This window comes from Eumetopias jubatus, unplaced genomic scaffold (assembly GCF_037043125.1).
Source record: "Eumetopias jubatus isolate StellerSeaLion01/CBP00866 unplaced genomic scaffold, mEumJub1_p1.0 scaffold_16, whole genome shotgun sequence".
Classification (NCBI taxonomy): Eukaryota; Metazoa; Chordata; class Mammalia; order Carnivora; family Otariidae; genus Eumetopias; species Eumetopias jubatus.
The window spans coordinates 48,301,386-48,315,653 of NW_028274822.1; the positions used below are offsets into that span (position 1 = coordinate 48,301,386).

The following is a 14,268-nucleotide window of genomic DNA, read 5'->3' on the forward strand; positions in this document are numbered from 1 at the left end:
CGCCGAAACACGTCGAGCTTGGTGCTCTGCACTTTATCCCACACAGAGCCTTCCAGCAGGTCCCCCAAGGCCAGCTGCACAGAACTCACTGATTTTGAAGAAGGTGAAGATAGGTTTTCCTTCAAGAAGATTCCATCCTCCATCAGAACCACACCTTTTATTTAAGGTGCTCACCTCTACTTCAGACATTGAGATTCCTCTAATGTCACAGAGAGAAGTGGGAGAACATGAAGCTGGCCGGGCCCCCAATGTTTGTTTCTAAGCCGCTACCCCGACATTGCTGATCATTACGTCCACTTGAGTCTAATGCAAGTATTGTCTTTTATCACATTTGGTTCTCAGTTTTTATGATTTTTCTCCTTCCTGTCTTAAACCGTTTTTCATATTCACAGGTTGGGCACTGAGGCCCAGAACAGATGCTCCCCTCTCCTGGGGTCAGCTTCACTAGTTCTTGCTGAGCCTGGAGCCCCAACCCCCTTCCATGTTGGTGCCAGTGACACACACTCAGCAGGCCTGGGGACGGAGCAGCCTCCACTCTGAGGTCTTCAGGTCCAGAGCAGCAAGTGGGCGCCGGGTCCGGCCTGCAGTCTTGAGTCTGGTGTGCGCTAGTCGAAGATCACACGGACACTTGGGAGCTGGCATAGCCATGAGTGGGAACTGCTGTAGGACTGGGGCTGGGGACTCTGAGGGCCCCTTCTCAGTCTCCTTCCCCGGGTACAAGAGGCAGGATACCCAGGGCATTCCATTTTCAGTCTAGACCTTCAAGCTCTTTAACGAATACCTCCAGCCTTCGCTGTAAAGCCTCATTCCTTCCCAACCCCGGCAGGCAAACCCAAGCTCGATCCACGCTCCAAGAGAACGCACCCTCTGGTGTGGTGCCGCGCACGTGCCTCAGTACACCCTAGATGGCAGAATCAGAGACCCCTGACCATGCACCTGCCCCTCCGAGAGCACGACCAGGATCCCTCCTCCCCACTGCTGCTGGACTACAGCTCATCCACGCACCCCTCTATTAGGACAGTGTCATGCCTGCTGCCCAGCTGTGGTGGGGGCAATTCTTTCCTTTCTCAAAAGGCTGGGTCACATCCTCCCACTCATCAGCTCTTGACCACAATTTCCTTCTGTCGCCTCAGAAATCGTATTTTCTTCCTGGTGTCCTCTCAAGTTCTTTCATCTATCTAAGGACAATCCAGCCTTACCAATAACCCAGAGGAAGAAAGGAGAGCACCTCTCACCTGGGCAGAGACAACTGACTGTGGCACAGCCCATAGTCTGTGGTTCCCAGAGCAGCGCTTAGCTTGCTTTCCTGCCCTAAATTCCAGTTCTCAGATCTTCAGATAAGCTAATAATCCTTCCTGGCTCCCTCTGAAAATTCCCCAGCAAAACTGCAAGCCACTGCATGCCTTCTGGACTGTTTACGCTGCTCCTGGGTCAAGGGTGCGCTGGGGAGGCCAGCTCTGTCCTGTACGCCGGCAATCCCATCGGCCCAAACGTCTTAGTAGCTACATCCTCTCACTCCCACACCAGGCCAGGTGCTTCGCTGCCGCTGCATCCTCCGCAGCATCAGCACCACCAGAGGTGGGGAAGCCCACTCATCTGGCCCACTTCTTTGGCTTTGTCTTGATTTGATTTGGGAATTAAAGGCTATCTATGTTTATTTTATGGTTAAGGAGATTATGACAAGAACACAAATGTAAATAAACGATGAGTAATTATACTAAAAATGGCATGAGTGAGGTTTCAGTTCAGTAAGAGCCTCAAAAGAAAAATAAAACAGGACGGTTCAGGGAACAAGGCACAATAACTGAGAATGAGATTAAGTGAGAGAAACTCAGAGTATTCTCTTTAACAGATGACAGCTGGGTACATTTTAACTAAAAACTCTGTATTTAAAATAGGAATATACACCGACTACACAAACCCTCGTTGATGAGGGAGCTCAGTTCTGCTATTCTGAAACCACTCAAAAGCTATAAAATTATGTTCCTTATTTCAGTTGGTTTAAAAAATAGATATTAACTTCAAGAAAACAAGTCTTTAAAAACTGTAATCATTAGTGTTATCTTTCGGGTCGTAGAGCGTGTATTTTATACCAGATTACAGACAGGTAGGCTGGGCCTCAGTCAGTCCATGCGTCTAACTCAAGACTTTTTAGCAATTTTCATTTGATATGGATTAGAGATTATCAGTGGGGGCTATATGGGTTTCTGTAAATCCGGAGGCACTAAAACAAAATGGTCTCTGTGGAAGGACCTCTGCTCTGGGGTGGTGTCTCTGACTCTCCCGCTAACGGGAAACTGCTCAGCAGGTCACAGGTCAGTGGGGAGGAGCCATCACTAAAGGGTACAGAGCATCAGGGATCCTGAGAGGTCTTGGAGCTCTGTTCCCGTGCTGCCGTCAGGCTGCCGTGAATAGACTCATTAGCCCTTCCAACAGAAGCATGCCCGTGACAAGGATCTGATCTATTCGTCGCCAGGAGTTTTAATATCAGGGTTACGCAAATTTCAATCAGGGTCATTTTCATTTAATAGCACTTTCCAAAAGAGCAATGGAAGAGCAAGAGAAACGCGTGCTCCAGATGTCGGCAGGCCCAGGAATCCGAATCGGCGCCCAAAAACCACCTGCTGGCAAAGCTGCCATCCTGCTCTCCTGAAGAGTCATCGGAGAGCACCAAAGCCAAGTTCAGGCACACACTGGTGGGGTATTTACGGACCAGAGCATACAGCCTTAGTGAAAAAAAGGAAATAACACGCAACAAAGCAGAAAAAGAAAAAAAAAATGCAACTTTTTCTGTTCGGTTTTCTACGAAAATGTATTTGAGTGCTATTAAACAGTCCCTTTGTAGGCACCCTGAAAACCTCACTGAATCTTTGGCCGCTATTGAGAGCATCATTTTCTATAGACTTCTCTGGGTGATTCTAGTGCGAGTGGGACGGAAACAGTCTGTTTGGGAAGGTTCTGTGAGGTTCTGTTCATGTGAGCAGCGTAGGCTTCTCTGGCCAGGCCAACAGTCCCCTGCTCCCATCGTCACTGGACACCCCCCGCCCCCGCAGGGAGGCTGGAGGGGCGGTTCTCGATAGAGTGTGATACCTGCCATTCCTGGTATCGTGCTGCCGCATGTTCTTGATAAAATGAATCTTCTTAAAGTTCTTTGGTCTGGGCGAACCTGAGAGAGTTCGACATCTGAAAAATAAAGTCATTTCAAAAACACGGTCAGTTGCCCACAGGACAGCTGAGACATCTCCACACAAAGACAGGAAGGAAGACCAGACAAATGGTTTGAATCACCCCGAGGATAATGAGGACAATACGGCTGGAAGAGAGGAAGCTTAAAAAAAAAAAAAAAAAAAAAACCACAATGAAAGACAACTTCCTTGATAATCCTGATATGGGTCTCTGGAAAGCCAGCTAATGAAAACTATTGTCCTCACAGTTACAATAACATAACCTACATGGATTCCAAAGACATTATTCTTTCTTGTCATCTTAAAAAGAATCCTCCTGTATCAACACCAGTAACGGGAACAGAAAACTGTGAATTTAAAGAATTTACAGGGGGAAGAAAAACATTGGAAAATTTAGTTTAAAAGCAACGCCAGATCATTTTTCTTCCGTAGCAGGACTCTGGCCTGCACCACCTGGACAGCTGCTTCAGTGCTTAACTTGACTATGCCTGGAAGTCACGGCTTTACTTGGAACAAGCCACTGTTTTCTCTTTCCTTTTTTCCCCAAGATACATTTTTAAATGAACATTTGTTGAACAAATGGACTGGGATTCAAATTACTTTTTTCCTGGAATATATGACACTGCTTGCCCTACAGGACTAACAGAACACACCACAAGCTAGAAAGATCTTGTTTGTCTGTATTTTTTTCCAAGTTACCTGGCAAATTCTAAAGTTATACAACTGCAACAGTAAGAAAAAGGGCAAGAAAAAGAAATCAACAAATAAGAGTAGGAAGTTTGGTCTTGTCTTGAGAAAGGGAGCTGTGATGTCTCTGTTTGGGTTTTTGCTACCAATTTTTTTGTCTACTTAAACCTTTCTGACCATTGGCCCCAAGGACTGGCTCCTGCCATGGCGTGTGGGTACTGAGGACATTAAGCTTCGAAGAGTGAGTTTTGGAGCAGCAGTGCCCGGCTTCCCAAAGCCACACTGAGCTCTGGGGTAGGGCCACCACCCGAGTTCAGTCAGTTCTGAACTTTGAGGCTTCTGGTATAAGACTAACAAGATGACCCAACAAGGAGGTACAGTTGAAGGCAGGTGGGCCGTGGGGGCATGCTGGGGTACAGGACTGGGAAACGGGCAAGGTCACAGACCTGCACAGCAATTCCAAGGGCGCAGCTCAAGGGAAACTGGGTGAAGTCCCTGGCCCAGACGTCAGGTGTATGTTCCCTCAAGCCCCCTTACCACCCTCTAATAAAGACCCAGTTTTCCTAGAAGCCATCCCCTGGGAGTGCTGAGAATGAATTTTTTTTTTTCCTACTTGGGAAAAAAAAACATACTGAAGTGAATGAGTGCAGGCTAAAGCAAAGACATGGTATATTTGGTAGCTTTCATTGGGAAAACGGGGCTCCCCAGTCCTTGGGTCTAGAGAAGGGAAAGTCCCGCTTCACGTCCACCACATCACGGCAGGGTCCATGGACCATGCAGAGCCCATGTGGCCCTGTAAGACACTTCAGCAGCAACCACAGTCCTCCCTGCCTCTAGCCCCAAACTCACCAACTCTGCCATCCTGACCTATCACTAGTAATAGTTCAGATCCCTCCTGGCCTTGTTGTGAGGATTAAATGTAATGACATATACAAGAGATTCATAAACTGTCAAGTGACGCATTCAAATACAAGCATTCACATTCATACATGTGTATATACATGTAATTATCTGTATACAAATCTTGGTGTTGTGATTATTAACAGACCATTAACTACAAAGCATGCATATTTTGTTATTATTTGCTTCCTATATTCTTAAAATTGTAGCTGTCACCAAGGGTCCTGAATTCTTGGTTTTAGAATCTTTTAAAGACCTGTATTTAGTCAATGTTTCCCGTGGCCTTCAGGCAGGGTTTGAACAGACAGCACCCATCAATCCCCCTTCCCACTGCAAGCTTCCAAACTCAGATTTAGCCTTGCCGAGGTCCAAGGGCATGGAGCCTCACTCTGCCTTCTTGGGGCAGCTCTCCCGAAGCAGACCTAGGACCCCAAACTGCCTCAGTTCTACCTCCAAAATGACTGTTTGAGTCTGCAGGCCACCCAAGGTCCCCAAATGTCTCTCACAAACAATGCAGAAGGTTCTAGAGACATGTAGCCACTGGAGAGAAGAGAATCTCTGAAAGCATAAGGCTATGCTTCCATTGGTTTCTGGTTAGGGCCAAGTGTCCAGAAGTGTCCTCACACCCTTACCTTGCTTCCCCTCAAACAGCAGAGCTTCCTAAGCCAGCCAGCCAGAGGACAGTGGCCCAAGAGCTGGACTGTGACAGGTTAGTAGGTACTCTTGCCCCCAGCAGCCCAAAGCTGGTACGGATCCCAGCCCAGAGGAGGGAAGACCTGAGTTTCTCTCTGCCTCCCGTGCCGTTACCCTTCAGGTTTGCGCACAAATATTCCCCGGCCTTCTGCTAGAACTGGAAGTCAGCAAAAGGGCCACAGGGGATTGTTGGCACTCACAGGGGGAGGAGGAGGTACCGATAATCACTGAATGGTGCAGCAGCCAACACCCATCAACCCAGACAGGCCGGAAAACAGAGGCAGGTGGAGATGGCTGGCACATTTGCCACCACCAAACTGAGGATTTTCTGGACACCTCGTAGCAACGTCCTGGCTCCTTAATACTAGGATACCAGGTCACCAACGGGCAGGTGGACAACTCCTTAGTCTAAAGGCTCTCATTATGAATGCTTAACTCCTGGAGTTCTAGGCAGGTGCAGGACACTAACTTACTAGCAAACTGTGATGTGCAAGAGAAACCAAGACTTTAAAAAAGAATGTATCAGCACCCAATTATAAGGGCATATGCTACTAATCTAGCCCCTCCTTTAGCAAGTTGTTTGTTGTCTTGCATTTTTTAAAGCATTCAACTAAACCACCAGGGAATCTAAGAAATGTTTTAAAAGAGAACTGTGGCATTAGCAACCATTGCCAAGGAAACTGGAAGACCGAGCACTCAGCTTGTGGCAGGTTAAGCAAAGAACGAATTAATTTCAGTATCCATTTAAAAACATACATCTTAAGTGATGCAAAATTAAATTAGGATAGAATTAAATTAAAAACTAATTTAATGAAAGATTAGCTCTTTCTTGTTAGCACTGATTACAGCATACACTTAATTACGCAAAAGGTTTTTAATAGATGCCTTGCAGCCATTTGTTCAATGTGCTGAGTTTAAAAACGAGCTGGGCTAATAGCCTTCCGCCCCCACAGTTCCCAAAACACTTCAGTATCATTACTGGTACATTCATTTCACAAAACTGGGAGCTGGAAAGGACCTCAGAGAGCAGTCAATTTGCCCTCCCATTTTACAGATGGGAAAACTGAGGCCCCAGAGAAGCTAAATAAAATGTCTAAGGCCATGTAACCAGTTAGTAGAAGAATCAAACCAAGAATTCAGGCCCCCAGACTCCCAAAGGAATATCCCTTCTGCTATGCCATGCTAACTTTATTTCCTAGGAATAAGTACATTTCTAACTTAGTTAGTTGTTACTTTTAATTCTATTATAGTTCCACACAGCATTACATTAGTTTCGAGTGTACAATATAGTCATTCAACAATTCTGTACAACACCCAGTGCTCATCCTAAGTAAATACTAGATCTTTTTTTTAAAAAGTCTATTAGGTAAAATAAAGCCTTCCCAAATTGCCCAGATTGCCTTGGCTTCAGACTTGTTTTTTAAATTTTATATTTACACAAGATTTGTTGGAAATTAAGTATAAATATTCTGTAAGTAAGAGGTGGGTAAGTTATAGCTAAGGCAGATAAGCCCTTTCTACTGTGCCCACTTATAGTATCCGGCCACTGAAGGGTAGAGGGCAGAGGATCAGCTGGGTGGATTCTGGGAGGAGGGTACAGAGGTGACGACGCGGCACGTGATCAGACACACAGCAGGTAGCTCCTCCTCGCCCTTCTCCTCCCCACCCCCCTTTAACTACCTGAATCCCTGAGGACAGAGTAACATTTTTTACCTGGTTTTCCTTGACTCACAGCTACCACACTGCTTTAATTGACACCTCTCACAGACTCTCGAAACACCAGGAGCTTTCAAAAAGACTTCAAAAGTGGAAATCGGACTGGCTGGCCCTGACTTTGTCTTTGGAATGACATCAGCAGCAAGACTCAGTCACCCAATACTCTCGATCAGATCCGCTGTCTGTCTATGCTCCACCTTTCATCCAGGTGGTCAGTGGACAGGACTAACCTGGGAGTAAAGCCCAAGGTGGGGAAGGGGCGGGCTCCACGATGAGAGAAGCCTCCGTCCACAGCAGCACTCTCTTAAGCTCAAAAGAGGAGCCCACACTTCCGAGTCCTGGCCAGGGGCCAAAGCACGAAGTGTGCAGACGTGGATACCGGAAGCTGGTCGAGCCAATGGGAGCGTACGTTCTCCCGCGGGCCTCCCTCGGAGCAACCCGCGCGCATGCCCTGTGAAGCCGTGGCGCATGCCCTGTGAAGCCACGGCGCCTGCCCTGTGAAGCATCCGCATCCCATCCTGGCTTGGTTCCTTCTGCCCGAAGAGCACCCCGCAACCAGACCAGCTGAGCGGCTGTGAAGACTAAAGGAGATGTGCTGTGCGAATACGGTCTCCTCCACTCAAGGAGGGTCAGGGAAGACCAAGGCACAGATGGGGGTCGGCGGTGAGGTACAGGATGAGAGCAAGGAAAGCTGCCGGAGGCACGGCACAGCTCAGCCAACTGCTGTCACCCAAACACCTTGCGAGCACCTCCCCAATCCCAATGGAGAAATCACTTTCAGCCCCCAAGGAAGCCCTCACAGCTATCCTAATTGAGTTTCCCCAGCAACTAGTGATGGAGTCATGTGGTAGGCACCTGCTAATGAAATCCAGGATTGTGATCACTGTGTCACTGCACCTAAGAAAGCTGGGACAATGATGGTCTCGTCTTCATCAAGCAGCAGCTTTGACATTGAAAAGGAAACAGCACCCAAATCCACCGTGCAAACTGGGCTTTGCCAATACATAATTGAGATTTAATACTGCTCTAGTGGTCCTCAGGCTTGGGGTTTCCAAACTATGAGTCTGGGGATCAGGCCATCATTTAAAAAATTTAATTCTGTACATCAAGGACTTAAAAAAAAAATCAGACTTTGGCTGTCATATTGTACTGCAGGCCATTTACATACACATAAATACACCAGTAAAAACTTACCTCCGTAGAGGGGCATTCTCCTCAATATCTTCCAGAGTCTCCAAGGATGACCTCTGGGAGATGAGGCGACGTCTGCAGAAAGAGGGAAGAAAATCTAGAAGTTAAAAACCTCATTGTAAAATGGATCACGCATTTCTGTAAGTCTAAAAGTTCTAAAAAATAAAGTCTATTAGAAAAAAAAAAAGACTGGACAAAAGCTGTCTTTAAGAGGCTGCCATTTTCCCAGCCTGCACCCTGAATGCCAGGCCCATCTTGCCTTGCTGAATTCTGAACATTCTCCCTGGTTAATAGTGCCACTTTATGTTGATCCTTTTAATGCTGCAATTTTCTCAAAAAAGACAAGATGCCTCTTATTTAACTTGGAAACTGTGTGCAGTTTTTCTAAAGCATTAGATAATACTGTTAAGTATTCAAAACCCCGTGGTCTGAACCAGGTTAACTGATAAATTTTAAAATTGTATTAAATAAAATCTCAAAATCATTAGGATGCAATAAAAAAGTTATGGTCTCTGGATGGCCATGGTTTCAAAAGCAACTAGAAACGAGGAAGACATTACTCCTTTGGGAAAGTTTCTCAGAGACCAGTAAGAATAGACACCAGGGCATGATGGCAAAACATGGACTCTTCAGGGCTGCTAAAGAATTGCAAACCACCAGCCAAAACCTCCTGAATCTAGTTTCTTTTGCCAGATTAAAATAAGAACAGGTCCTAGTTAACTGAGAATATCTGTTATAGGGACCAGGGTGGTGTGCAGAGGCTCGTAACTTTACAATCAATCCATTTGAACGAAGACCATCATTTCATAGTAAATGGTTTGGCTGAGGAAGTAGATAGAAAAAAATCCGATTGGGTTTTTATCTTGAAAAAAGGGGACTATAGGGCGCCTGGGTGGCTCAGTCGGTTAAGCGGCTGCCTTCGGCTAAGGTCATGATCCTGGAGTCCCGGGATCGAGTCCCGCATCGGGCTCCCCGCTCAGCGGGGAGTCTGCTCCTCTCTCCAACCCTGCCCCCTCTCATGTGCACTCTCTCTGTCATTCTCGCCCTCTCAAATAAATAAATAAAAATCTTTAAAAAAAAAAAAAAGAAAAAAGGGGACTATAATGCGAAGGATAAGCCTATTTCATATTACATTTGATAAAATTAGGCTAAAGACATGCAATTATAACCATGTTCTAATTTGTCCTAAAGAACAACAACAAAATGAAATGAGTGTTCTTTCTTTGGTTTTGTGTGTACTTTTTCTGACCAACTACCCTGGAACCTTTTGCTTTATGTTTTACTTTTAATAAGACAATCAGAAAGGTCATTTTTGCAAACGATTCAAGGGCTTCATCAATTTTCTAAGTGCCTTTCTTAATCTTGATATCAATTCCTTTCCAAAAGAGTCATCACACCCCTTCTTTGTTCTTCATTGGTAAACTGGTATTCTCTCAGACCTTCATTTGTCAATGTGGGAGTACCAAGAGTTCTATAACATTACCTCCAGTGTCTTCATGACACACTGGATCATTTGCAAGATCTGCAATGTCCCTCTGCACTTAACTTACATTGAATTTCCACTTCCATAATGTTCCCAGATTTCTAATAGTCAGCCAGACCTGAGGCAATGGTTGTGGGGAGACATGGGTCTTACCTGAGAGGGGTACACGGGGGCCCAAGGGGGTGGGACCTGATTTTATAGGTGGTGATTTTGTAGGTGGCCAATTCATTAGTAAGTAGGGCTGTCCTGCGCAGCTCTATAACTCCAGGGACTCGGCTACACCAGGACCCCTGTGACAGCCCCTTGCAGCTGTGGCTTTGACCTGACCAGGCCATCAGTTGAAGCACAGCCCTTCCATGTACAGAGTCCCAGGCTGGGATAGGGCAAATGCCCAGTCAGTCACACTCCCACCTGTCACTGTTCCTAGGGATCGGGGCCCCCACGGTCCCCAACGAGAGAAAGGCGCAATTCCACAAGCACCATGCATGCTGAGTCAAACAAATTCAGATTTCGGTCCTGGGGTTCAGAGGCTTTGGAGTCTTAGAAAACTCCTTAATCTTTGAGCCTCAATTTCCTCATCTACGAAACTGGAAAAGGAGAATAAGAAACAGAGACAGATTCCCTGGCACAGGGCAAAAAATGATGGGTAGCTACTGGGTTTTTTGTTGTTTTTTTTTTTAAGATTTTATTTATTCATTCATGAGAGAGATAGAGGGGGGGAGAGAGAGAGAGAGAGAGAGAAGCAGAGGGAGAAGCAGGCTCCCACGGAGCAGGGAGCCCGATGCGGGACTCGATCCCAGGAGCCTGGGATCGTGACCTGAGCCGAAGGCAGACGCTTAACCATCTGAGCCACCCAGGTGCCCCGCTACTGGGTTTTTGACAACACTCCAGTTCCCCCCACTGAGGCTGCACCCTGACCTGACACCTCCCCCACCACCCCCTCATCCTGGCTCAATGGACTGGGATCAGCCTGGCTGTCCTAGCTCTGGCCCCTCCTCCAACCCCAGCCAGTAGCAAGGTCACCCCAAAATGGCTTATGCCTGAACCCACCTGAGGCACACACTCCTTTGACACCTACATCCTCTAAGAAGAACTGCGTGCCACCTTTGCTGATGCACTGGCGACCTGTAAAATTAGTTCCCCCAGGCCTCCTCCAGCATTTGGGGCTGCCTCCCCGCCCCTCCAAGAACAGCGTGGCTGGGACTCCAGCTGCAAATGCCAAGTGAATCCCATGGTGAACATACAAGGCCCTGGCATGTAGCCTGGGACCCCAAAGGCTCTCGTCCAACACTGAGACCAGGATGTTCACCCTGGAAAAATAGGTCCATTCACAAAAGCACGTAATCCGACAATTTCCCTATCAAAAAGCTGTATCCAGCTCTTCCTACACCAGAAAAGAAAGATGCTTACTTGGAAAATAACCAAATTAGAGGGGCACCTGGCTGGCTCAGCTGGTAGAGCATGCAACTCTTGATCTCAGAGTTGTGAGTTCAAGCCCCACGCTGGGTATAGAGATTACTTAAAAATAAAATCTTACGGGGCGCCTGGGTGGCTCAGTCAGTTGCATGTCTGACTCTTGATTTTGGCTCAGGTCATGATCTCGGGGTGGTGGGATCGAGCCCTACGTCCAGCACAGTGCTCAGCTCAGTCTGCTTCTCCCTCTCCCTCTCCTCCTCCCCCCCACTCATCTGCACTCTCTAATAAATAAATAATCTTAAAAAAAAATAAAAGCAATCTGTATGCCCAAGGTGGGGCTTGAACTCACAATCCTGAGATCAAGAGTCACATGCTCTACTGACTGAGCCAGCCAGGTGCCAAGGATTTGTTTTCTAAAAGCCAGTACAGGGGCGCCTGGGTGATTCAGTCGTTAAGCATCTGCCTTCGGCTCAGGTCGTGATCCTAGGGTCCTGGGACGGAGCCCCGCATCGGGCTCCCTGCTCAGCGGGAAGCCTGCTTCTCCCTCTCCCACTCCCCCTGCTTGTGTTCCCTCTCTCTCGCTGTGTCTCTATCAAATAAATTTTTTAGAAAATCTTAAAAATAAAAAATAAAAGTCAGTACATCTGGGGCGCCTGGGTGGCTCAGTCAGTTGAGTGTCTGCCTTCAACTCAGGTCATGATCCCAGGGTTCTGGGATCGAGTCCCATATCAGGCTCCCTGCTCAGCTGGGAACCTGCTTCTCCCTCTGCTGCTCTCCCTGCTTATGCGCACGCTCGCTCTCACTCTCTCTGTCAAATCAATAAATAAAAATCTTAAAAAAAGGAAAGAAAAGAAAAGCCAGTACATCTGATATTCTCTTCATGAGTTGAACAGGTATAGATTCACACACACACACACACACACACACACACACAGAATTTAAGGTCTGGTATCCTTAAAGGGAAGAAAACCCAAACGCCAAATACCCACTTGTTCCTTTAAATTCAGTGGATGTGCTTCCCTTCTTCATGAATGGAACCCAAGCAACATCCATTTGACCCTTGAACACCATGGGATTGACTGCGCAGGTCCACTTACATGTGAATGTTTTTGATAAATACGGAACAGTACTACAAGTGTATTTCCCTTCCTTATGGTTTTCTTTTCTTCAGCTTCCTTTATTATAAGAATAGAGTATATAATACCTATAACATACAAAATATGTGTTCATTGGCTACTTGTTATTGGTAAGGCTTCCTTCTGGCCAACAGTCTACTAGTAGTTGTGGGGGAGTAAAAAATTACACGCAGATTTCCCCCTGCACACGGGACTGGGGGGCAGTGTTCCTAACCCCCATGTTGTTTAGGGACAACTGTATATATTCTTTGAGAGAGACATACAGAGTTTGCAAATGACATTATAGTCAAAAGGCGCCATGAAAACAAAGATGCAGTACCTAACCTTCCCACTTAAAATAAGCCTTTGTTCACTGCCGCAAAGGCATGCCCTGTGGTGTTAACTCAGGGGTGCTCATCTCTGCCTCTTGCCACTTGCTAGATCCTTCCAAGGTGTGTAACAACCTCTCCCTTTGCATTCTATCCTCAGAAAGCCCAAAATGGAAGAGAAGGCTCAGGGCAGGGGGCCAACCTTCACCAGGCACTTTTCACCCTGCAATCCTGCCTCATAAATGAAGTCCATTACCATGCAAAGTCCTCATCATTGGGCACAGTTAACAAGCAGAGGTCTTCGCATGTTTAAATGACTGACAACACATAGCCTTCTTATTAAGCAAGCAGACATTAAGTAAGAGCCCAAGCATTACGTTTCAACATCATCAAATGAGAAGAGGCCATGACTGGTCCTTCAATTGAGTCGTCAGGCTTCCCTGCCTTGTCTGATGGTTACGATTTGGGCCTTTCCACACTGTCGTTGAATACTTTTGAGGCCAATGTGGCTCACATTCAATGACTACACACACCAGCTTCCCTAAAGCCCCCAGACTCATTTGAGAACATTATCTTTTGAAAGCTGGACTCTGTCTAGACAAGTAAGTGCTAATCCGTGACAAGACTGCTTATCGGGATACACCTACCTGGACCAAATTAATCCACTTATCGTCGGGGCTGATGGTTCATTGCAGAGCAAGTCACTGTGTGCTCCTGAGACTCAGGGCTGGTTATAATGAATCCACTTAGCTAAAACTTAAGGAAAGGTCACTGGGAGAAGAGAGGGGGGAAAAAATCACATGGAAAAACATGTGACTGGGGTAACAATGGACTAGACGAGGCAAAACCCAGGCCCAGTATTTGGAAAGTGTCTTTTAGGCACGAAAGTGTCAGCGCAGTAACAATGAGTAACTATCCACACAAGCTGACGGAGGTAGGGCAGCTGCCCAGCCATCCCGAAAGGCCTCCTGGCCATAGCTCTTGTCAGCCCAGTTGGCAGCGATGCTGGGGACCCGAGGAGAGTGAGGCGCAAGGTGGGAGCTCTGCCCCGGGCATCTTCATCAGAGCTTCTGGAAAGGGGTCGTCTCTTAGTGCAGTAAGCAGAGTGCCTCTGAGAGAGAGCTGATATGGGCAGGGGGGTAACTGTCAGACAAGCCTCACCAGAGCTGGACTCTGAGCTCGCTGCTGTCCCTGCTGATCAGGGGGTCAGGCAGGGTCATCCGAGGGTCCAGCTGGGCCCGCTGGTCAAGGGCAATCCCCTTAAGGGGTGACCTGAAGCAGCGGCTTGACTCAAAAGCCAATGTCAGGCAGTGGGCCCCGCAGGGGACAGCATGTGACTCTGACAGGACCAGCAAGTGATGAGGAAGGTGGCCCCTGGCCTTAGCCTCAGTGTCAAACAAGGAAGTAAGTTTGGATCAATGCTCTCTCCCCTTGGCTGCCCATTGGAACCCCTGGGGCCCGTTAAAAATCTCTGGGAGCAAAACACAAGCTTTGAGAGCTAGAAGGAACCTGGACCATCTGGGCCAACCAACGCTATCCTCACAAAAAGGTAA

The 14,268-nt window shown here is 47.1% G+C and overlaps 1 protein-coding gene across 2 annotated transcripts in view; it reads right to left on the bottom strand.

Annotated features, from left to right (window-relative positions):
- The window catches only part of CABLES1 (Cdk5 and Abl enzyme substrate 1), a 110,784-nt gene that overhangs the window by 53,796 nt on the left and 42,720 nt on the right, over positions 1-14,268 (bottom strand). Inside the window, exons 1-3 of one of the 2 annotated variants that reach the window (XM_028098324.2) lie at positions 13,363-13,431; positions 8,376-8,447; positions 3,091-3,183 (exon numbers count right to left, since the gene is read on the bottom strand). In XM_028098324.2, the coding sequence (XP_027954125.1) occupies positions 3,091-3,119 (29 nt within the window). In that variant the 5' untranslated portion in view covers positions 3,120-3,183; positions 8,376-8,447; positions 13,363-13,431. Of the gene's footprint in view, positions 1-3,090; positions 3,184-8,375; positions 8,448-13,362; positions 13,432-14,268 lie in introns of those variants that run through there. The other variant, XM_028098323.2, reaches the window with a different exon arrangement.